The sequence below is a fragment of the Sphaeramia orbicularis genome, chromosome 20 (genome assembly GCF_902148855.1).
Source record: "Sphaeramia orbicularis chromosome 20, fSphaOr1.1, whole genome shotgun sequence".
NCBI classification, from domain to species: Eukaryota; Metazoa; Chordata; class Actinopteri; order Kurtiformes; family Apogonidae; genus Sphaeramia; species Sphaeramia orbicularis.
The window spans coordinates 33428591-33454642 of record NC_043976.1 but is presented as its reverse complement, the minus strand read 5'-3'; the positions used below and the strand labels follow the sequence as shown (position 1 = coordinate 33454642).

At 33.9% G+C, this 26052-nt stretch overlaps 1 protein-coding gene across 1 annotated transcript in view; it reads left to right on the top strand.

Moving 5' to 3' along the window:
• The first annotated feature begins 492 nt into the window (after positions 1 to 492).
• Positions 493 to 26052, top strand: part of LOC115411065 (mucin-2-like) — a 64231-nt gene continuing 38671 nt past the window's right edge. The window contains exons 1-2 of the mRNA XM_030123006.1: positions 493 to 582; positions 22258 to 22355. Coding sequence (XP_029978866.1) covers positions 22262 to 22355 — 94 coding nt within the window. The 5' untranslated portion in view covers positions 493 to 582; positions 22258 to 22261. The remainder of the gene's footprint in view (positions 583 to 22257; positions 22356 to 26052) is intronic.

The window sequence follows — 26052 nt, the reverse complement described above, 5'->3', positions numbered from 1 at the left end:
AATACTCTGTCCAGGATCTGTCTGGTTCTGCATCCTGTAATACCAGCTGCTGCCCTCCAGTCATACTGAGATAGAAAAAAACAAAAAAAAAACAAACAAATTCTTAAGATAGATTGATTCTCTGCACATGTTTGTGTGTTATTTACCCATCTATCCTACTCCTCCTCCTCCTGTCTGAGGGGGTGTGTCATCATTTCCTTTTGTATCTCCTGCAGGCAAACCCTCACATTTCAGTATTTGTGATTTCCTGAAAGCACAGTCTACGCTCACGCACACCGTTGACGCAAAGAGACGATGCTCTAGCGTGTGAGACAGGTGGATTTTCTGGAGCAACAAGTGAGGGAGAGCAACTGAGGACAGAGGAGACAAGAGACGAAGACTTTTGAAAGTTTTGTTTTGTGTTTTTTTTTTTTTTTTTTAACTGTGGTGTTGTTTTCAGCTTCGTAAAAGACGGATGAAGTCCAATGCAGCGATGATGGAAAGACATGTCCACTGTGTGAGTCCTCCACCGTAGGACTCACACATTAACAATTACAGCAAAGAATTCGACAAACTCTACAGATGCTTCTATAAAAGCATCAGGTAAGCAATTCAGTATTACCAAATCCTTAAAACTGTTTAGTTTAGATCAGGGGTGTCAAACTCATTTTAGTTCAGTTCCACATTCAGCTAAATTTGATCTGCAGTGGGCCGAACCAGTAAAATAATAACATAATAATATATAAATAATGTCAACTCCAAACTTTTGTCTATGTTTTAGAGTGAAAAAAAGAAATTTGCATGATGAAAAGGTTTACATCTACAAACTATCCTTTCAAAAGATGTGAATAACATGAAGAAACTGAAAAACTAAGTGTAATTTTAACAATATTCAGCCTCAGTTTATCATTTCCACATGTACGTTATAATTTAGAGATCACAGTGGATCTACAAATACAAAAAACATTTCGTAAAAGGCAGAATATTGTTAACATTCTACTTACTTCTCTTAAGACATTTCGGGTTGTTCATATTTGTTCATTTTTTAACACATTTTTTGCGAAATTATATTGTTTTAGTGTAAATACATGAAAATATTTACATTTACAAAGAGAAAAAGTTGGATTTGTCATTATTTATAGGTTATTATGATAGTATTTGACTGGTCCTGCCCACTTGAGATTGAATTGGTCTGAATGTGGAACCTGAACTAAAAGGATTGTTAAAATTTTCAGTGTCATTTTTGCTTTTCACAAATTCATCCCAAGGGCCGGACTGGACCCTCTGGCTGGCCGGATTTGGCCCCCGGGCCGCATGTTTGACACCTGTGGTTTAGATTGTTAATATGCACATTCATTCATAATAATATGAACCTTGTCATTACATATTGAAGTTAAAACTAAACGAAGTCAATGGAGACTTTGTAATCACATGGATTCAGATCACACATATTTTGGAAATGTACAAATATTTGGTCCACTCTCCTCACATATATACACACACACACCGACATATAATGATGGATATGTAATTAGTATCTGTTTTTGTCTTGTCTTACCTGTTGTCATGTCTTTCACATGTTTGGTTATGTTTTCAATAGCAACCACTTAGCTGACTTGTCCCATTGTCTTGTCGTGTGTCGGTTTTATCCCACTGTCTTGTCTCGTCCTATCCCTGTACACTTTCATCTATATCCTCCTGAGACTCAGGGAAGTCAAGGTTTGGTTTTATTTTGTGTTTTCTTTCTCTTCTGCCCAGTTTACTCAGTTCTGGTTCTAGTTATTGTTACCATTATAATTATCACCATGGTTGTTATTGTTTGTATTGTTGATATTTTCTTGTGAGGGTCTTCGCCACCTTCTTCTTTCTTGCCCCCCCCCCCCCCCCCATGTCAGGTCCGGCATCAAAATGTGGTTCAACAAAACTCAAAACAAAGACAGTAGAATATCAAGGGGAACTTCATGTACTTCATGAAGTTTCCCTGGGCAAAGCAAATTTGTTCAGCACCAAAAGGCAGTCAGATTACCATTCTGCCTTGACTGGAAACAGCGTGATGCAATGTTTTTTTCAGATACATTTTATTTTTATTTATTTATTCATTTTTTTTATGGAATGTCATTTGCAGTGAACATTTTCTGTCTTTCTTTTTTCTTTTCTTTCTTTTCTTTTCTTTTTTTTTTTTAAGTAAAGATGTGAAACTCATGTCTCCTACAAAAGATAAAAATGCATTGCTGGGTCTCAGTATGTGTGTGTGTGTATGTGTATATATATATATATATATATATATATATATATATATATATATATATATATATATATATAATATGTGTACAGGGTGGGGAAGCAAAATTTACAATATTTTGAGGCAGGGATTGAAAGACAGTGTATGACCAATTAGTTTATTGAAAGTCATGAGAATTGATTTGCCACAAGAAAACTGACATAATAGAAAATGTTTTTATTCTATGTGTCCTCCTTCTTTCTCAATAACTGCCTTCACACGCTTCCTGAAACTTGCGCAAGTGTTCCTCAAATATTCGGGTGATAACTTCTCCCATTCTTCTTTAATAGTATCTTCCAGACTTTCTCGTAATAGTTTTGCTCATAGTCATTCTCTTCTTTCCATTATAAACAGTCTTTATGGACACTCCAACTATTTTTGAAATCTCCTTTGGTGTGACGAGTGCATTCAGCAAATCACACACTTTGACGTTTGCTTTCCTGATTACTCATATGGGCAAAAGTTTCTGAAAAGGTATGGATAATAGTGTTAGGTATGATTATGACATCAATATGTTTGGTTTCAAAACAATTGACGTAGTGCCTGCTGAGAAAAAAACAACTAAATGTTCATTGTAAATTTTGCTTCCCCACCCTGTGTGTGTGTATGTGTGTGTATATATATATATATATATATATATATATATATATATATATATATATATATATATATATATATATATATATATATATATGTATATGAACAAGGAATGGATGAACATGTGAATATAAACTTTGAGATTGCTACTTAACCCTTTCATGCATAGTGGTCACTACAGTGGACAGCTTTTCTCCAGCTGTTCTCTTATATATTCATGTATTTTGTTTAGTTCCATATCAGCCAAAACAGTGGACACTTTTGCATCATCCTAAACACTGAAATTCATACCATTACTGTAAATTTGCTATTCTAGATAAACTTGATCTGCAGTAACATGTTTGAGTGTAAATTAATTGCTTGTTATTGTTATTAAACTGCAATTAAAAGTTTTTTTTATTATTATTATTTTGCATAATATCTCCATGAAGTGAGTAATGACTAGTATTAAAGTATGTTAAAATGTGAGAAAACAAAAGATTAGCAGCATTAAAAATGGTTTTATTTCATAGTTTTCACACAATATATCAGTAAATACATGTTTCTTTGCTTCCGGAATTAAACGCATCGTGTCCAGCTGAGTGGACATTTTTGGAACTGCATGAAAAATAGGTTCATAAAAAAAAAAAAAAAAAAATTCAATTGCATTCCTTTTTTCATGTCTAAAGAAGAATAAAAACACTGTGAAAAAAATCTTGATTAAGGTTCTCATAATTCATGCATGAAAGGGTTGAACACAAGCTGTAATTAAAAATAAAGTTGTCCTCCGAGGCGGGGGTGGGGTGGGGGCTAGAGGTGTTAGTTATGAACTAAAAGAATATGAACATTTGAACTTTGATCTTTAACATAATTTAAGTTTGAACACAGGAACATTTTGTGATATAGCATTAGCTCCTGTTCTGATCATATAAAAATGTGTTTAGTATATATATTATTATATATTTCTGGTGTAATTCAATTCTTCCAGAAAATAATCATTTTAAAAATTGCCTTTTTAACAGTGTCATGATATATTGTGATATATCGTATCGTGATCCTAGTATTGTGATTTGTATCGTATCACCAGATTCTTGCCAATACACACCCCTAGTGGTGGCGGGTAAAAAAAAAAAGGAAATGTACAAATTTTCCAACCTTCTGGGGGAAGGTTCACTCAGCTCTCTGTGATGTGTTGGGATATGCAATCCCAAATTCTTGTCTTGTTCTTTCACTTGGACATTTGGAAGAAATGGTGCAGAAAGGAGACACATATGTTGGTAAGATCCTCCTGGTGGATGGGAAGAAGGTCATAACAAAGAACTGGCTGAAGACTTAAGACAATAGACATAGATGATATACTTTTTTACAATTTTATTTAATACAATTTTATTTTTTAACCCTTTCATGCATGAATTATGAGAACTTTCATCAATATTTTTTTCTTCAGTGATTTTATTCTTCTTCAGGCATGAAAAAAAATATGCAATTGAAATATTTTTATGAGTCTATTTTTCATGGAGTTACAAAAATGTCCACTCAGCTGGACACCATGTGTTTAATTTTTGAAGCAAAGAAACATGTATTTAAAACACAATATCAGAAAGTGATAAACTGTGTGAAAACTATGAAATAAAAACATTTTTAATGCAGCTAATCGGATGTTTTCTCATATTTTAACACACTCTAATACTAGTTATTACTCACTTTACAAAGATAATTTGAAAAAAAACAAAACAAAAAAAAAACTAGAAAAGCACTCTGAGAGCGCAGACCTCCGCCAAGGCAGATCAGTAACCCCCCCCACCATCACCACCAAAATTTAATCATTTGTTCCTTGTGCCAGTATCAATATTTCCTGAAGTTTTCATCCAAATCTGTCCATAACTTTTTGAAAGTTTGAAAGATCCGGATCAGTCTTTGCCATTTGATAGAACACCCCATTGTAAATCCCTGAGTCAAATTGCATGAGATTTGCACAATTCCCCCATATTGTGATTTCCACCATAAATATTAGTCCCATATTTATTTTACCTATATTTTAAGATTCCTTGACCATGAAAACATACCATTCGCAACTGGATTCATAATTATATCCTTTTTAGTTCAGTAGTTATTCATGAAAATCACATTTCTCGTAATGGCGGTTTTCTTCTGGATCTAGCTCCTTAAGTATTAAAGCTACATGAAATCCGGTGGCATACTCCCGATGCAGAACTGACTGAGCTACACGATGGCGCTTGTCAGAAATTTCTACCTTTAATATTAAAGGCACAGTAGGCCAAAAAGTAAGGGCACCCCCATTTTTTATATAAATTGAGATAAAATCCGCCTTCTGGATCAGATCCGGATCAGCCTTTGAAATGTGATAGAGGACCCCATTGTCAATTCCTGAGTTAAATTTCATGAGTTTTGGTCAATAATTAAGCGAGATATTGGGAAACGAAAATTTTGGCCCCATTTACCACAATGTTAACGAAAATTTCAAAGTGATCCAGAATCCAGGATTTCTTCCGGATCACCCCCAAAAGTTAATCATTTCTTCCTTATCCCATTTCCAACAAACCCTGAAAATTTCATCAAAATCTGTCCATAACTTTTTGAGTTATGTTGCACACTAACGGACAGACAAACAAACCCTGGCAAAAACATAACCTCCTTGGCGGAGGTAAAAAACGTTTTGTTTAAGAAAACTGTTAATTACAGGCTAATAACAATTAACAATTAATTTCCACTAAAAAAGTTCCAGTAATGGTCTGAATGTCAGTGTATGGGATGGTGCATTAGTGTCCACTGTGTTGGCTGATATGGAACTAAAACAACCAAACCCATGAATATACAAGAGAACAGCTGGAGAAGAACTGTCCACTGGAGTGACCACTGTGCATGAAAGGGTTAATTACAGCTTGTGTTTAAGTAGCAACCTCAAACTTTATATTCACATGCTCGTCCATCCCTTGCTTGTGTACATATACGTAGGTGGAGGGTTCATATAGACGAAAGCGTACAGAGACAGGACGAGACAAGACAGTGGGACAAATCAGACATAAGAGAAGCCAGCTAAGTGGCTGCTGTTGAAAACATAACCAAACATGTGAAAGACATGACAACAGGTAAATCAAATCAAATTTTATTACCTCCGCCAAGAAGGTTATGTTTTTGCCAGGGTTTGTTTGTCTGTCTGTCTGTCCATTAGTGTGCAACATAACTCAAAAAGTTATGGACAGATTTTGATGAAATTTTCAGGGTTTGTTGGAAATGGGATAAGGAAGAAATGATTAAATTTTGGTGGTGATCGGGGATGGGGGGGCCCACGGGGGGGGGGGGGGCGCAGACCTCCGCCAAGGCTGATCAGTGACCCCCGATCACCACCAAAATTTAATCATTTCTTCCTTATCCCATTTCCAACAAACCCTGAAAATTTCATCCAAATCTGTCCATAACTTTTTGAGTTATGTTGCACACTAACGGACAGACAAACAGACAAACAAACCCTGGCAAAAACATAACCTCCTTGGCGTGGGGGGGCCCACGGGGGGGGGGGGGGGGGGGGCACTGATCAGCCTTGGCGGAGGTCTGTGCTCTCCGAGTGCTTCTAGTTTATATAGCACCAAATCATAACAAAAGTTATCTCATCATGACACTTTACATATAGAGTTGGTCCAAACCAGACTTTAAGCCAATTTACAGAAACCCAGCAGAATCCTCCAGGAGCAAACACTAGTGACTGGTGACAGTGGAAGGAAAAGCTTCCCTTAAGTAAAACAAGACCCCCCCCCCCCCCCCACACACACACACACACACACACACACACACACACACCCGATCACCACCAAAATTTAATCATTTGTTCCTTCTGCCAGTATCAACATTTCCTGAAAATTTCATCAAAATCCTTCCATAACTTTTTGAGTTATCTTGGTAACAGACAAACAAACAGACAAACCCAGATGAAACTAGAAGCACTCGGAGAGCGCAGACCTCCGCCAAGGCTGATCAGTGGGCCCCCCCGTGGGCCCCCCTGCCCCCGAATACCACCAAAATTTAATCATTTCTTCCTTATCCCATTTCCAACAAACCCTGAAAATTTCATCCAAATCTGTCCATAACTTTTTGAGTTATGTTGCACACTAACGATCAGTGGCCCCCCCCTGTGGCCCCCCCACCCCCGATCACCACCAAAATTTAATAATTTCTTCCTTATCCCATTTCCAACAAACCCTGAAAATTTCATCCAAATCTGTCCATAACTTTTTGAGTTATGTTGCACACTAACGGACAGACAAACAAACAGACAAACAAACAAACAAACCCTGGCAAAAACATAACCTCCTTGGCGGAGGTAATAAACATAGCCACCTTCACGGAGGTAATCACATATTCATCATTATACAATTATACATTAGTGTGTGTGTGAGGAGAGGGGACCAAACACAGAGGGGGTTCTACTGCTGGGTGTTACGTGGTAGCGGTTCGGTTTAGTCGGTTCAGGTTTTCCAGTAAAATATGTTCTGAAAGGGGGAGGAGAGAGTGGAGGGGGGAGAAAAGGGGAGAAGAAAGTGGCGAAGACCCCCACAGGAGAACACCAACAATACCAATAATAACAACCATGATGGTAACAATGACCAAAACAAGAACCAAGCACGGAACATAAACAAATTATATAAACTGAAGTTGAAAAAAAAAAAATCTCTTTATAAAAAACAGAAAAAAATGGCTGATATTCATGGAAAAATGTGTCTATTAAGGAACCTAAACACATTCTGACACAAACACAGGCTGTTCTTTTCATTTGTTTTCTGATCTTTTGTTTCTTTTCTTGCTTCTCAATCTGAAGAGATTGGATTATACTGATAAAAATGAGAAATAAATAAAAATTGTAAAAATAAATAAACTAACTCTTAGATTTTTTTTTTTTTTTTTTAATAAATGAAAGGTTGCACTGTAATACCGGATAAGCTGAGTTGACTTAAAAAATTTGAGTAAACTGGTTACCTTAAAAAATGTGAGTAATGAAAACTTGAGTGTAGTAAACTTAAATGCTTGATTTGAATGGAAATGCTATTTTAAGTACAACACAGTAAATGCCAAGTTAATTTAACTTAAAATTTGTTGTAATGTCTGCTGCTTCGGATAATCACTAACTTAATATCATCAGTGCATCGGACTCATTCTGAGTTGACTTAAATTAAAATCTTTTGCAGTGTAAATTGCTTTATGAAATTATTCAACTTCATATATTGCAGCGTGGATGGAAAATACGCAGGAAGATAGCTCAGTGTAATTTACCAGTACAGGAAGTGCTTTTATTTTGGCAAGACATAAAGATTTTCATTAACCCTCCGGTATCCGGGTGCGCCTTTTAGGCACACTTTGCACTTCGTGTTTCAAAACTTAATATTATTTTTCACAATTTAAATAAGGTTAGAATTCAAAAGTTGTTCATTTTTGCATGATCTTTAAAATTCTGGCCAAAAACTAAAATGTGCACATTGTAAACAAAAGAAAATTAATAGACTAGCATCTGTCTCCCAAGTGTGCCTAAAACGCACTATTTCTTCCATTTGATATGTATGATTAGGGCTGACCTTGATTTACAAAAATAAAATCAAATTAGAGCAGAAAAGTAAATCAATATATAATATTTAATAGTTTGATTTATATGTGTGCGTTTTATGCACACTTGGCGACAGATGCTAGTATTTTTGAACATTTGACTTAGTGCCAAAAATAATAATGCAAATTAACCGATGTTGCTGTTAATCACTGACATATGCCAGGCTGCAAAAATCAAATAATATGTGATCCACTGTTTATGTAGTATATTGAAAAAAAATAATTTTTTGTGTTTTTTTTTGCATCCAAAAACATGGTTTGTTTACATTAAAAACATGGCATTTAAAGGGTTTAAGAATGTGACAATTATTGAGTATTTGGTATTTTTATTTGCAGCTCAAGATAGTGAAATAGAAGAAAGTGTGTAAGAATTTGAAATAAACCAGATGAAATTTTTTTTTGACATTATTCCACAAGTGCGTCACAATGACCCACATGTTGTTTAGGAAAGGCCTTGCTGGATGAGATACTAGAGGATTTAACTAACTCTATTCCAGATGAACAGTTAAGCCATTGTTCTTCCTCTGGCTCTGACTCATGGTGCAGCTCTACAAAAATACAAAAACAAACTCAAAAAGGCCAATAAATATTGCCATACAAACATTCAGTCCAAATTAACACTAACAGCACAACCCCGCTAAACCCCTGCACATAAAAAGAACACATTTTCAACAACATGCCCAATACCCACAATGCAATGCACAGATAAAAAGGTGTGGTCATGACGAAAACTTAGTGATTTAATTCCACTCAACTTAAACTTTTTCGTACTTTCGACTATGTGTACAAATTAGCAGAATATACTGAACATTTTATACTAATGTAATAAAACTTAAATCATTTAAGTACATTGTAATTAAAGCATTTTAGTAAATACAAAGTCCGGGCTTACAGTGTGGAGGAGATCTATCCATCAGATTACTTTAAGGCATGGTTGAATATACGTATGAGAGACATAAAGGTGATATAAAGTTACAAAAAGACAAAAAGTAAAACACTATTTTTATCTCAGAGTTCAAAGAGCAGGAGTCAGACTGTGGGAACGTGAGGTTAAAGTCACAACGGCTACACAGCTTCTGTTTAGCCTCCAGGCTTTAACAGGTAATGTTTCCTTTTCTGACATGACAAATGCAGCTTTATATACACGGTTAGATATGGTTGTTTTTAAAAGCCCTGTAGGATTTGACATTTTTAGTCACTCTTGTCAATAACTGGTAAAACTGCTGAAGTGTATTTTAATATTTGTACCCATAAGGCGCAGAATTGAAGCTTTAATTTCTTGTTTCTTTAATATTATTCCATTGTTTTGCAAAAAGCTTCAGAAAAGAATAAAGTGTTCCATCAACACAAATAAGAGACACTTAACCCATAAAGACCCAGAGCTACTTTTGTGGCAGTTTTTCCTCTATATTTACCTTTTCTTAAGTGATTTATCACTATTTCTTATGACATTATCCTCAGTATTTTGGGTTTATTCAGTGAACATCAGGTATTTTTCTATATTTAATTCACTGATCATGTTAATGTTAATAAAATCTCAGATTACAGTTGAAGGTTATTGTGTCAAAAACTGAGAAAAATGAGGAAAAAAGTGGCCTTTTCAGCATAAACTAAGTGTTTCCATCCACCATCATTTATCAGACTCCATTGGTTTTACCGGTGAATCAATGTTGTGGAAGATGACAGTGTTTCCATGGTAACTACGGAGCCTCTGAACGTCCAAATGGGTCATATCTGATGACCATGAAAAGATGACAAACTGTATTTTACACCAATTATTTACATGTGTTGATAGAATTAATGGATCAACAGGTATTAAACAGTTTAGATCAGTAGATGTTTTTAGTCACTGGTGGCTGTTTGTGTGTGTTTTTTATTAATTTTTATTTTTACTCACAAAATCACAACAACAACAAGAAACTACAAGTCACCATAAATTTAAAAAAGCAAGAAAAAAAGAAAAACAATAAGCAACAACCAAAACAAACACAAATAAAGACAATAGCCATGAGGGAAAAACAAAAAACTAAATAAATAAATAAATAAATAATAGATAACGTTCGACAAAAAGCAAGACGAGACAAAAATCATTAGACAAAATATGTGTATATACACTTATGTTAGAAGACAATAGACAGAAAATAAAGTGACTAGACAGAAAAAAAACAAAACAAAATTAAAGCCGCAAGCGGCATCTAAAGGCCCTCGCCACGGGCACGTCCAGTAGAAGTATGTCCGTCGTTCAGCAGGTGGCGCTCTAGCACCAAATTTTGTGTCTTCTGATGAATGGGTGTAGGCCTGGGAGATTGACAACTGATTCAAATTTGAGGCAGATCTTTGTTTTTATGTCTGAACTAAAGGAATTTTTGTATAAGTAAATCTGTAGGGGGCGCTATGCAGCTGAAATTAAATTTCTTCCTTTGAATGGGTGTAGGCCTGTGAGATGTACCACTGAGTCAAATTTGAGCCAAATCGGTGTTTGTATGTCTGAATTAATGCAATTTTCGTGAAGGTAAATTTGTAGGGGGCGCTCCTGAGCGAAGTGGCAATTTCTTTTGATAAATGGTTATAGGCCTGGGAGATTGACAACTGATTCAAATTTAAGCCAAATTGGTGTTTGTATGTCTAACGTGAAGTAATTTTCGTAAAGGTAAAATTGTAGGGGGCGCTATGGCACCGAATTTCAAATTTTTCATATAAATGGGTGTAGGCCTGGGAGATAGATGTCTGAGTCAAATTTGAGCCAAATCGGTGTTCGTATGTCCGAACTGAAGCAATTTTAATAAAAAAATATTAAACATTTTTGTAGGGGGCGTTGTAGTGCAAAATTTCAGTTTCTTTTGACAAATAGGTGTAGGCCTGGGAGACAGATGTCTGAGTTAAATTTGAGCCAAATCGGTGTTCGTATGTCCGAACTGATGCCATGTTTGTGAATGTACATTTGTAGGGGGCGCTATAGTGCAAAATTTCAATTTCCTTTAATAAATGGGTGTAGGCCTGGGAGATAGACGTCTGAGTCAAATTTGAGCCAAATCAGTGTTTGTATGTCTGAGCTGAAGCAATTTTGTGATGGTAAATTCCCGAAAACACTTCGCAATGTTTTCAACCTCGTCGCACAAAAACGGTGACACCGATTCAAAAAATTCGGCTAACTTTTGATGCCCCACTTCTCTAGATACTGTACACTGATTTTGAGCTCATTTGGCCAAACAGCTTAGTAGGAGATAGTTAAAATACGACGTCAGCGAAAACGCTGACTCAGCATTTTGGAAATTTCAATCCAATATGGCCGACTAAGGGTGGGTTTAGGGGCGTGGCCACAATAATATTTTTTGTTTGTCTCCTCATGATGAATCTGTGTACCGATTTTTGTGGTTCTACGACAAACTTTATGTTGGACATGCTCCCATTGACATAATGCATTTCCACTTTTCAAGGGGGCGCTGCAGCAACATTTCTTTACCGACATCTCCGAAACCTATATGTAAATTCAATTTTGCACATTTCTGAATTTTGTGCAAAATTTGGTGAGTTTTCATAAATGTTCAGGGGGTCAAAATTGAGCTCAAAGCGCAGGAGAAAGAAAAATAAATAAATAAATAAATAAAAATAATAATAATCTGAGCAAGAACAATATAGCCGTTTCTATGGCAACCACGTATTTGCCCTTTTTTGAAAGTTCTCGAGGTCCCCCACATGTGTGTGGGGTCAGATGTCACGTGTCGTGCACTTACACCCACATGACTGACCGTGACTGGGCGTGTCCCATTGACTCCCATTCATTCTGAGCAGGTGTAAATATGCGATTTGTGCACATGTCATATACATCGTCGGAAAGGTCTCAGTGCCGTGAATGTGAAAATGTGTGAGAGTGGCGACAGTGGCGAAAGGCGACCGCGTCACTGGCGATTTTGTCCCCATGCGCCCACTGCAGACTCAATAGGCCCTGCGCCGGCTTTACTCGGCTCAGGCCTAAAAAACAGACAATGGATGAAAAAAAAAGATTGAAAAAGACAAAAGATAAAACCAGTCCTAAAAATACCCTCACATCATTTTACATTTAAAAAAAAAAAAAAAAATCCCAAAAGGTTCCATCAAGCAGCATTTTACAACCAATTATTTACATGTATTAATCGGATTAATAAATCAGAAGTTATTAAACATTATAGATCAGTAGATGCTTTTGGTCACCGGTGGCAGTTTGTGGGTTTTTTTTGTTTGTTTGTTTGTTTGTTTTGTTTTAATCATTTTTATTTTTACTTACAAATTCACAACAACAACAAGAAACTACAAGTCATCAAAAAAAAACAAAAAAAACCAAGCAAAAACCAAAACAAACAAAAATAAAGACAATAGCCATGAGGGAAAAACAAATAAACAATAACAACAACAAAAAAACCCTAATAGATGACAACAGACAAAACCAAGATAATAGACAAAAATCCTGAGAGAAAATAAATGATATTAGACAAAATATACATATACGTGTATATACACACACTCCCACACATATGTTAGAAGACAACAGACAGAAAACAGAAAGACTAGACAGAAAAAAAAACCCAAAAATAAACAGAAAATAGATTAAAAAAAAAACAGATTAAAAAAGACAAAAGACAAAACCAGTCCTAAAAATACCCTCACATCATTTTACATTTAAAAAAAAACCAAAACATCCCAAAAGGTTCCATCAACCTGCATTTTAAACCAATTATTTACATGTATTGATAGGATTAATGGATCAGAAGTTATTAAACATTATAGATCAACAGATGCTTTTGGTCACCGGTGGCACTTCGTTTGTTTGTTGTTGTTGTTTTTTTTTTAATCATTTTTATTTTTACTTACAAATTCACAACAACAAGAAACTACAAGTCATCAAAAAAACCAAAACAAAACAAAACAAACCCCCCCCCCAAAAAAAACAAGCACAAACCAAAACAAACAAAAATAAAGACAATAGCCATGAGGGAAAAACAAACAACAAAAAAAAAATCCTTAATAGATGACAATAGAGAAAACCAAGATAATAGACAAAAATCCTGAGAGAAAAAAAAGACATTAAACAAAATATACATATATGTGTATATACACACACCCACACATTTGTTCGAAGACAATAGACAGAAAACAAACAGACTAGACAGAAAAAAAAACAAAAAAAATGAACTTACAACAGACAAAAAAAAAAACAGATTAAAAAAGACAAAACCAGTCCTAAAAATACACTCACATCATTTTACATTAAAAAAAACACATCCCGATAGGTTCCATCAAACTGCATTTTACACCAACTATTTACATGTATTGATAGGATTAATGGATCAGAAGTTATTAAACAGTTTAAATCAGTAGATGCTTTTGGTGAATATTGGTTATGGGTTAATTACACTCACACATGATTAGTAATTAATAACGGTTATATCGATGTTGCCCAAGACTTTATTTTAAATGGTAAAGGTGGCAGATCTTGTAGGTCAACATATTTTTGTGTTATTATAGGCACTCTCTTTGTTAAACTGCACTCATTATAAAGTAATGTTTAAATGATGCATGTGTTGTAATGACTGAGCATTTAATCTTAATGTAAAGAGTTGATTTTATGCATTATAAACATAGAAAAGCACCGTTTACTTTAGAGATGTTAAAAGTGTCTGAAGTGGTAAAGTTAACAGTTTGACAAGTTTAATCCAAATAATTCTAAAGAAATAAATCAGACAAAATCAGGTTTTATTTATTTATTTTTAACCCATAAAGACCCAAACTACCACTGGCGACCAAAATCATGTACCGATATAAAGTGTTTAATAACTTCTGATGCATTAATTCTATCAATACATGTAATTAATTGGTGTAAAATGCAGTTTGTTATCATTTCATGGTCATCAGATTTGACCCATTTGGATGTTAAGAGGCTCCGTGGTTACCATGGAAACACCATCAGTGGATGGACACAGTTATTTTACGTTCAGTCAGTGATATGTTTTGCAGAAAAAATAATCTTTTTCTTCAGTTTTCTCTGTTTTCAACTTTAATCTTAGTTTTTATGAACATTAACATGATCAGTAAATTAAATATAGGAAAATACCTGATGTTCACTGAATAAACACAAAATACAGAGGATAAGGTCATAATAAATTGTGATAAATCACTTTAGAAAAGTTAAATATAGAGAAAATAAAAGGACCCATTTGGACGTTCAGAGGCTTTGTAGTTACCGTGGAAACATCGTCACCTTCTACAACTAAAAATCCTACAAAATAATAAATAATGTGTTACAATGAGCCAAAGAATTTACGAAAATGAATTAAAAACAGAATAAAATAAGCCACCAAATTAGCAAAAAAAGCCAAAGTAATGGATAATATGAGAATAATTTATAATAATAAATCAACAAAATAAGTAACGTGAAGAAAATAAACAACAAACTGAAGTAAACTGAAGAACAAAATAAAAAAAAAAGGCAAGAAAATGAACAAAAACGTGTAAAATAATAAATATCATGGAGAAAATAAGCTACAAAATGAAAAAAGAATGAAAACATTGATTCACCAGTAAAACCCATGGAGTTTGATTGATGACAGTGGATGGACACACTTGATTTATTTTCAGGTAGTGATATATTTTGTTGAAAAAGTCACATTTTCTTCATTATTCTCTAATATGATGACAATTAACTTTAATCTGAACTTTTATGAACATCTAAATGATCAGTGAATTAAATCTAGGAAAATACATGATTTTTATTGAAGAAATCCAAAATACAGATAATAATATAATAATAAATGGTGATAAATAATAAAAAAAAAAATCATTAAATTCATTTTGGAAGTGACACAGAAGTAACACTGGGTCTTTATGGGTTAAATTTATACAGTAATATTTAAATAGCGTAATAATTTGAGGTACTTTTGTGGAGCTTCAGATGAATATACTGCTGTGTGAAAATGAAACAGATGTACAGACGTAAAGAAAAGGAGAAAGAAACAAAAACTATTCCAAGGAATTTCTATATAGGATTAGTTGAAATAGAATGTGTATTCAGTGAGTCCAAAAATGGGATGTTTTTTGCATAAAGGACGTGAAAATGATGTCAAGTGACTGTGTAGTTTTTGCATGTCTGCTGTCAAACACACGCAATGCAAAGTTGAACAGCAAGTTAAATATTAATCTTACATTGCACTCTGAGGTAGTCAAATCTGATGTACTGTGCTTTTTGATTTAAATTAAAATCATAATTTAAGGTATATGAAAACTAAAAAAAAAGAAAATAAAATCAGCACATTTGGAGAAGTAGCCATGAAGAGTATAATTACTTAAATGTTGTGTTTATAGTAACTAAGTGGAAGTATACTTACATCCCTGACAGCTCTTTCCTCTACTGTAAATATTCCTCCTGATTTAAAATAAATGAATAAATAAATAAAAGTTAATAAAATAATAATAATAATAATAATAATAATAATAATAATAATAATAATAATAATAATAATAATAATAATAATGCACTGTTAAGCTTTTTTTATATTAACACATCATCCTCCTGCTTTATTTTTTTCCGATTGGTTATACATTTAGGATGCAACGCTTCCCCTATCTCACCTCAAAATGAGACTCTTCAAACAAAACTAAAGAATCTTTTTTTTTTTTTTTTTTTTTTTGATGAAATGTTTCGATGACTCAGAAACAACAAACTTTACATCAACACTTGGAGTCTTCATTGCTCTGTATATCTTTTTAATGCTTCTGTTTTGCTGGTAAAACACACCTAGCCTACTTGTTTCAGTGAACACAAAAATAGAAAAAGTTCAGAAAAATGATAACTTTGCAGGTCTTTATAGCATTCAAAACACACAACATCCAATCCAACTTTATTTTTAAAGCATTTCAAAACAACCGCAGTGGACCAAAGTGTAAAGAAGAATAAATAAAAAAACAAAATAAAAGAATAAAATACAAGAATAGTTTAAGACATAGAACAACTGTAAAAAAAAAAAGTGCTGTACAGAAGAATAAATAAAACTTAAATAAAAGAATAAAACACGAGAAAAGTTTAAAAGATGTAGAACAACTGTACAAAAATAAAAAACGGTGCTGTACAGAAGAAAAGATAAAATGTAAAAAAAAAATGAATAAATAAATAAAATACAAGAATAGTTTAAAGACATAGAACAACTGTACAAAAACAATAAACAGTGCTGTACAGAAGAATAAATAAAGCCTAAATAAGCAAATAAAATACAACTGTAGATAAAAACAAAAACATAAAAAAACTGTGCAATAAAAAAAAATAACAAAACAAAAAAAATAACAATAAACCAAATAAAAAAGCAGATCCACAGAACAGTAATGCAGTTTATTACAGTAAATATGTTTATATTTACAGCAATAGTTGCACTGTAATCGATAAAATGAGATTGTCAGGTATTATGGGGTGGATAACACTGGGTTACAAAAAAATGTTTTTTCCAAGTTGTCTAGGTTTTTTCAACTGAATTTGGACCATTTTGCCATTTTTAAATCCAAAAATGACATCTGTTTTTCTCAATCAGGTCAGTTTTTTTTTTTTTGCTAATTTGATCTTCTCACAAAATTGATTACATTTTTGTGACTTTATCAGTTGATTTTTTATATAGTTCTCACCCAAAATAGGTTTTAAGAGAAAAAAAAAAAATCATTTTCTAGCATGATTCCTGTTAGGTACAATTCACCGCAGATGTAGCAGAATACGTCAGGCTTATTTTTGCAATATCTTCTAGTCGAAGCCATTTCATTCACCTGTAATATTAAAAAAAAACAAACAAACATTAATCATAAATTGGCAAAAGTAAAATCTTCAGAACTCATTTATTGCAAGAAATATGAAAGAATTTTGTATCATATGATGTGAAAATGCCCATAAATGTAAGCAAAAATGTTAAAAAGCCAATATGTAGCATAGTTCAGAAAGTTGACCTGATTGAGCAAAATTAATGTGATTTTTGGATTCAGCACACCAAAATTATCCTAAATCAGCTCAAAAAACTTAATAAATTTGTTGTTGACCAGTGTAATTTATGGATCCTGCATTCTGTTAAGAGTCAAAATGAAATACTGACTCCAAAAACTGGATAATATCCCACTATTTTCCCATAATTATCTGTCTGTGGTGTGGTCTTCTTCATCCTCATCCTCCTTCATCTGCTCCTCTTCTGTTTTTTTAATGAAATTGATCTAAAATATTAATGCATAATTCACAGACATACAATAAAAGCTGACAAAACATGGACATAAGGCGCTAAATACAAAACACAATGAGTATAAATGCGATAATAAAGGTGACAAAAGCCCTCTAACTCAACATCTTTCCTTTCTCTTTACCCAAAACAAACCTTTAAATAAAAAGAAGGTTTTTCTGTTCAGGGGACGACATGATTTCTGTCCCAAATTGTCCTTTTCCTGACGTCTGCAAGGACCTGCTTAACTGTAGTGTCACTGTTGATAATAGTCACTAAACGTCATACTTGAGGAACTTAAAGGTGACAAAACCTCCTCTGATTTCCTCAGTTTTTCCACTGAGCAGATCTTGCCTGAGGTCTGTTTGTTGCTCTAACCTACTGTTATTCAAATGTGTATATGATACCCATTTTAGACATGATTTACAAGTGTTTTGTGAAAGATTGTAAGAGTGGTTCTACATCACCGAAGTGTCAAATGAAAAAAGTCGTGTTGCGTTTTGAAAAGTGAAAAGCCTAAAATGGGTTTCTTTTCATGCCTTTGTTTTAGGGATAGTTACAATAGTTCAAATTTGTTTCCATGTATAAACAATCATCCAAAAACTGGGTTATAAAGATTGCGACTATAATGTTTTGGTTCGATCCTTCACTGACTTTAACACAAAAAAAGTTTAACGCAAAAATTTTTAAAAATTCATAAAAAATTTGTACTTTGACCTACTTTTCCCAAAATATAATCACATCTATTCTGGGTTACTAGCAATCTATAAACGCAATTTGGTATGAATTCAACCAATAGTTTTATTGCTACAGACATTTGAATTTTCGCCCATTATAGATAAATGGAGAAAGAAGATTGAAAAAAAAAATCATTAAAAATTTTAACTTTGACCTACTTTTCCCAAAATGTAACCACAGCTATTCTGGGTCACTGGCAATCCATAAACCCAATTTGGTATGAATTCAACCAATAGTTTTTCTGCTACAGACATTTGAAATTCCACCCATTATAAGTAAATGGGGAAAAAAATACAAAAAAAAAAAAAAAAATCATATATATATATATATATATATATATATATATATATATATATATATATATATATATATATATATATATATATTTTTTTTTTTTTTTTTTTTTTTTTTACTTTGACCTACTTTTCCTAAAATGTTATGGCACCTATTCTGGGTCACTAGCAATCTATAAACCCAATTTGGTATGAATTCAACCAATAGTTTTGCTGTTAAAGACGTTTGAAATTTTACCCATTATAAGTAAATGGGGAAAAACAAAGATAAAAAAAATTCCTAAAAAATTCTAACTTTGACCTACTTTTCCCAAAATGTAACCACATCTCTTCTGGGTCACTGGCAATCTATAAACTCAATCTGCTATGACTTCAACTAATAGTTTTGCTGCTACAAAAATGTGACATTTCACTAATTATAAGTAAATGGGGAAAAACAAAGTTCAAGAAAATTCATTAAAAATTTTAACTTTGACCCACTTTTCCCAAAATGTAACCACATCTATTCTGGGTTACTGTCAATCTATAAACTCAATCTGTTATGAATTCAACCAATAGTTTTGCTGCTACACATATTTGAAAATTTTCCCATTATAAGTAAATGGGGAAAAAAAGATTTTAAAAAATCATAAAAAATTTAAACTCTGACCTACTTTTCCCAAAATGTCACCACATCTATTCTGAGTCACTAGCAATCTATAAACTCAATCTGGTATGAATTCAACCAATAGTTTTGCTGCTGCAGACATGCGAAATTTCAGCCATTATAAGTAAATGGGGAATTTTTTTTCTTTTTTTTAAATTCAGAAAAAGTTGAAACTTTGACCTATTTTTCCCAAAATCTAGTAACATCTATTCTGGGTCAGTAGCAATCTATAAATCCAATTTTATATGAATTCAACCAATAATTTTGCTGCTACAGACATTTGAAATTTCGCCTATTGTAAGTAAATGGGGAAAAACAAATGATTAAAAAATAAATAAATAAAAAAATCATAAAAAAGTAAACTTTGACCTACTTTTACCAAAATGTAATTACATCTATTTTGGGTCACTAGCAATCTATAAACCCAATTTGGTATGAAGTCAACCGATAGTTTTGCTGCTAAAGATATTTGAAATTTTGCCCATTATAAGTAAATGGGGGAAAAAAACAAAAAAATCCCAAAAAATTGAAACTTTGACCTATTTTTCCCAAAATCTAGTAACATCTATTCTGGGTCAGTAGCAGTCTATAAATCCAATTTTATATGAATTCAACCAATAATTTTGCTGCTACAGACATTTGAAATTTTGCCCATTATAAGTAAATGGGGGAAAATAAAGTTAAAAAAAAAAATCATAAAAAACTAAACTTTGACCTACTTTTCCCAAAATGTAATTACATCTATTCTGGGTCACTGGTAATCTATAAACCAAATTTGGTATGAACTCAACCAATAGTTTTGCTGCTAAACATATTTGAAATTTTGCCCATTATAAGTAAATGGGGGAAAAAAACAAAAAAATCCAAAAAAATTGAAACTTTGACCTATTTTTCCCAAAATCTAGTAACATCTATTCTAGGTCAGTAGCAATCTATAAATTCAATTTTATATGAATTCAATCAATAATTTTGCTGCCACCGACATTTGAAATTTTGCCTATTATAAGTAAATGGGGGAAATTTTTTTTTTTTTTTTTAAATCCTAAAAAATGTAAACTTTCACCTACTTTTCTCAAAATATAATCACATCTATTCTTGGTCACTAGCAATCTATACGCTCAATTTGGTATGAATTCAACCAATAGTTTTGCTGCTACAGTGTTAACAAACAAAGAAACAAACAAACCAAAACAAAACCCCCAATCCATTTTCAAAATTAAAAAATAAATAAAACAGAACATCTCTAAATGAATGCCGAGGTCATTTAGTTTCAGCTGTTTACATAAGTGATATTTGCTTACCATAACACCTTTTATATCATCTCACAAGTGCCTTTTCTTTGTCTAATGTTCCTAACGTTTAGAACTTTCTTGCATGTAATACAGACTGTAATTTTTACTCCTGTAAACTGAGGTGTATCAACAACATAAAGGCACATGCAACTATAACCTGTAACTTATATTAGTCTGAACTCAGTGGGGTAACCCAATCTGCTGGGCCGTCCCCCTTTCTGCAGTCCATCAGCCACTGCAGACAAAGCCATAGATAATATTAGATCGTTTTAGTTTACCAGCAGTGAAAGAGAATTTTAGTGTAATCCCAGGAGTCACACAATGACACATTGTGATTATACCCACACCTAGGCCGACTGCACGAAAGGGCAGAGGAATACAGAAAGAGGAAGCCAGGACACAAACAAACCTGTTGAGCTCACGAAAAACAGCTGGAAACATTTCATTAACCCTTTCATGCATGAATTAGGAAAAAAAGGATCTAGATTTTTTTTAGACTGATTTTATTTCTCTAAATTAGGCTAAAGTTGAAATGCATCCAGAATTTTTTTTTTTTAATATGGTTTTATTAAGAACATATTTAACTCCCTGAGACCCAGGAAAGGACAAGTTTTGGCTTTTTTTTTTTTTTTTTTTTTTTTTTTTCTTTTTCTTTTTTTTTTTTTTTTTTTTTTAACCCTTTCATGCAAGAATTATGAGAACATTAGTCAATATTTTTTTCTTGAGTGTTTTTTTTCCCTCTTTAGGCATGAAAAAAACAATGCAATTGAATTTTTTTTTATAAACCTATTTTTCATGCAGTTACAAAAATGTCCACTCAGCTGGACACCATGCATTTAATTTTTGAAGCAAAGAAACATGTATTTAAAACTCATCATCAGAACGTGATATACTGTGTGAAAACTATGGAATAAAAACATTTTCAATGCAGCTAATTGCTAAATTGCTCATGATTTCTCACCTTTTATCATACGCTAATATTAGTTATTACTCATTTCATGGAGATAATATCCTCCTGAAACCCAGGAAATTGACAGTTTTAGCTTTTTTATATTAAAAAAATTGTCTTGATTGGAAACTGCATCATGCAACGGTTATTTCAGACACATTTTTAAAATTATTTCTATTTATTAATTGATTTTTTTTAATGGAATGTCCTTTGCAATGCGCAACATTTTTAAAGTAAAACTGTCAAACTTTTGTCCCTTACAGAGGACAAAATGCATTTGCTGGGTTTCAGGTGGATATGCAAAAAAAAAACAAAAACAAAAACAAAAACTTTTTGTTCCAGAAAACTGTTAATTACAGTCTAATAACAATTAGCAATTGATTTACACTAAAACATGTTAGTGCAGATCAGGCTTATCAAAAACAGCAAAGTTACAGGAATTGTATGAATGTCAGTGTATTATTATGGGATGGTGCATAAGTGTCCACTGTGTTGGCTGATATGGAACTAAAACAACAAAACCCATGAATAAACAAGAGAACAGCTGTAGAAGAACTGTCCACTGTAGTGACCAGTATGCATGAAAGGGTTAACTATGGAAAACAAACAAAAACCACACACACAAGAATGACGTTGTGTAGTTTCTTATGAGTCTTTTTCACTTTGTCTTCACAGGAGGATGTATGGGCTTTGTTTTAAGAGACAGTGGAGATGGAAATGTCATTTTCTTCTAGTCATTTGGTTGTTGGTGCTGGCAGCTGCTCCACCCAAAGGTAATAAATGAATCACCCATCAAGACAAAAGAAACGCATATTACTTTAGGTTAATGATCTGCTCTTGATTTGACAGTAATTGCATATAAGCGATCACTGAGACAAAAGAGTTTTCCTCGTCTACTGCACTTAAGATATTACTTGTACTTGACGTAAGCATTTCTATTTATTTGACATTCTATTTATACTCGACTTCATCTTAAAGTGGCTCTATGTAGTGTTGATATTCCAAACTAGGAACAGCAGGGAGAAGTCATGTACCAGAACACACTTCAGACCCAAACCACCAACAAATCAACGCTATGTATCCACAGACTGTACCCCCCCCACCCCCAAAATTTTTTTTTATCATTTGTAGCGATGTGACATTCACAAACGAATCGAATCTTTTGAACGGCTCTTTGAAATGAACGATGGGAACCGAGTGTTTGTGAAGAGCCATTCTTTTTTTTTTTTTTTTTTTTAAGGAGGGAGTGTCCGATTGCCTGTCAATTTACCAACATACTGTTCTTGTTCTGAGAATGGCACTATAGTTCAGGTATTTAAGTAAATGCAGTGATTAATCGCTGTTGTGTTTGGTGTATTTTTTTCCGTATGTTTACACACATTTATTGTTCTTGTTTTGAGGAGAATAAAATGTTATTTCGTAAGAAGATGTTTTATTTTCTTCTTCATTTTTAGCCTACAGACTAGTCCACATAATGTACCATGATGTTTTTTTTGTCAAATTCCAGCATTTGCCTAATGTCACCTCTCATGTCATGTATTTAAGCCACACATTTGAACTAACTATTCCTTTTTACGGTAAGATAATATTTACTGCCGCGCCAATTAAGCACCTTTAACCTGTTAAACCCTGACCATATTTACGGGGGAAAAACGCCTAAACAGACATACCCAAAATAAATGAAGAATTACTTCACAATGTTGAGGTTCATATGGATGTTCTTGGTGTCTATGGACATTTAGGGACCTCACAGAATCTATTCCCATTGTCTAAAATATTGGATCTATTACTATGCCTGAGTAAACTGGAACAAACTAAAAGAGAAATTGGAATTTTTTATCCTCGCCTGTTTTTTTTTCGGCTGGATCGACGATGATATGCATAGATTAATTGTTCGTGTCAGAGATTTTTAATAGCGTATATTTCACCCCACAAAAATTAAAAATCATGTTTGAACATTAAAGTTTGCACTAAAATACACTTTTGATGTACTTTTATTAACATTAGGGTCTAAACTTTGAGCAAAAGTTGAAAAAAACATTCATTGTCCTGATTCATTACAGTGATCCCTTATTTTTCACTGTTAATGGGGGCCGGCGCCCCCCGCGAAAATCAAAAATCCGCGAACTGGAGCCGGAGCCCCCCGAGCCTATCCCAGAACTCTCTCTCTCGCTCAACATTTTTATATAAAATAACATGTACATTAGACTCTAGCGGCTCCTTCCTTGACTGACGATGAGGCCCATGATGATGATGATGATGATGATGATGATGAAACACCTGTGCACTTCGATGAAGACGATGAAGGTGACACAATGCACAGGTGTCAAGGGAGCCTTATAGCTCTTCTAGGGGCGCCTCGTCGTCAGATGTTACTTGAGGCGCTGGATCGTCTAGTAATGCAGCTTCTTCGGAGGGAGTTGGCGAAGCAGCTGCAGACGGGGAGGCTGGCGGGGGAGCTGAGGGTTCGGCTGATTGCTTCCGAGGGATGAGGAACATGGTGATGGGGAGCTGTTGCCGTTGCTTCTTCTTTTCGGCGAAGATGCTTTTATACAGGGCCGTGACACCCTCTATCCTGTTGCCGAATTCAACAGCCCTCACCATGTTGTCGTCTATTTCCTTGGCCGTATTCTGCAATTCCCTGGCGATATTGCAGAGCCTCTGCAATATGAATATTTCTGAAAAATCCACGAATAACTAAAACCACGGAACTTAAAGCGCGAATTGGCAAGGGATCACTGTATATTTTTATAGTAGATGAATATTAATATAATTTTTTCGGCCCGCGGGCGGGCTGGTAAGGCTAAAGGGGTTAAAATGTAATGTCAATCATCACATGTAGCCTATTTAGTCATTAAAACACTGGTGTTTCAAAATAATGCAAAACACATAAAAGAGCCAGTCTTTAGAACGGCTCTTTTCAGTGAACGGCTCCTGATTGAACAGCTCCCTTCAAAGAGCCAAAAGTCCCAGAACTAACTAGAAGCACTCGGAGAGCGCAGACCTCCACCAAGGCTGATCAGTGGCCCCCCCCGTGGGCCCCCCCACGCCAAAGAGGTTATGTTTTTGCCAGGGTTTGTTTGTCTGTCTGTTTGTTTGTCTGTCCGTTAGTGTGCAACATAACTCAAAAAGTTATGGACAGATTTTGATGAAATTTTCTGGTCTGCGCCCCCCCCGTGGGCCCCCCCACGCCCGATCACCACCAAAATTTAATCATTTCTTCCTTATCCCATTTCCAACAAACCCTGAAAATTTCATCAAAATCTGTCCATAACTTTTTGAGTTATGTTGCACACTAACGGACAGACAAACAAACAAACAGACAGACAAACAAACCCTGGCAAAACATAACCTCCTTGGCGGAGGTAATCATTTGTTCCTTGCGCCAGTATCAACATTTCCTGAAAATTTCATGAAAATCCGTCCTTAACTTTTTGAGTTATCTTGCTAACAGACAAACAGACAAACCCCGTTTCACGTGGCGGAGGTAATAAAGTATAAAGTTCATTGTTTGCACACATCTGTATTATGGTTTCATCAAGTTTTCTCCTTTAAACTAAAACTCAATAACACTTATTTTGACAGACGGTCAAAATAACAGTGTCTTATCATCATCGTGTGCTACATCAGCTAATAGAGCTAAGCTAACAGAGCTAGAATGTATACAGTTTTTAGGCTGAAAACAGCCACAGTAAAACCACTAATCACACCTGTTTTCTGTACAGTTTGTGTTGTCAATAGCTGAACTAAAGATCTGTTTGGAATCATCCAAACTAGGTCAAAACTGTGACAGTTTAGTCTGAACCATAAATCAACAAAGGGCAATTTAGTAAATATAATATCACATGATAACTTTTATACCAGTGTTTTTCAACCTTGGGGTCAGGACCCTACGTGGGGTCACCTGGAATTCAAATGGGGTCGCCTGAAATTTCTAATAATTGATAAAAAAAAAAAGTAGCTAAAATAAAACAAAACAAATGGACAAAAAAAAAAAAAAAAGAAACAGAACCAAGGAAAAAAAAATCTAATTATTAGAAATTAATTATTAATTTCTAATAATTAATAATTAAAAAAAAAAAAAGCGTATTAATAAAAAATATATGATGACTTGAGACAATCCCAATCCATAAAAGACATGAGAAAGTCTGAAGCTGAAACTGAAGCACTGTGGTACTGTTTATCTGTCAAATGTTCATTGTGGTCAGTTTCAGATGCTGCAGCTCTTTCATAATTCATAGTTTGAGTTCTTGTTTGTTCAGTATTCATTGTCAGCCTTGTAAATACAAGCCGGACTGACTGTACATAACCTGACCAAGGAAAATCAAATTCTCACTTTGTGCAGTAATCTACACCTGGCTTTTCTGCCTCCATCCATAATAATATACATTATATAGACTAAATGTCATCTAAAATTACTGTTTATTTGCAACATAGTATAGCAAACTATTACATGATCAGAAACAAATT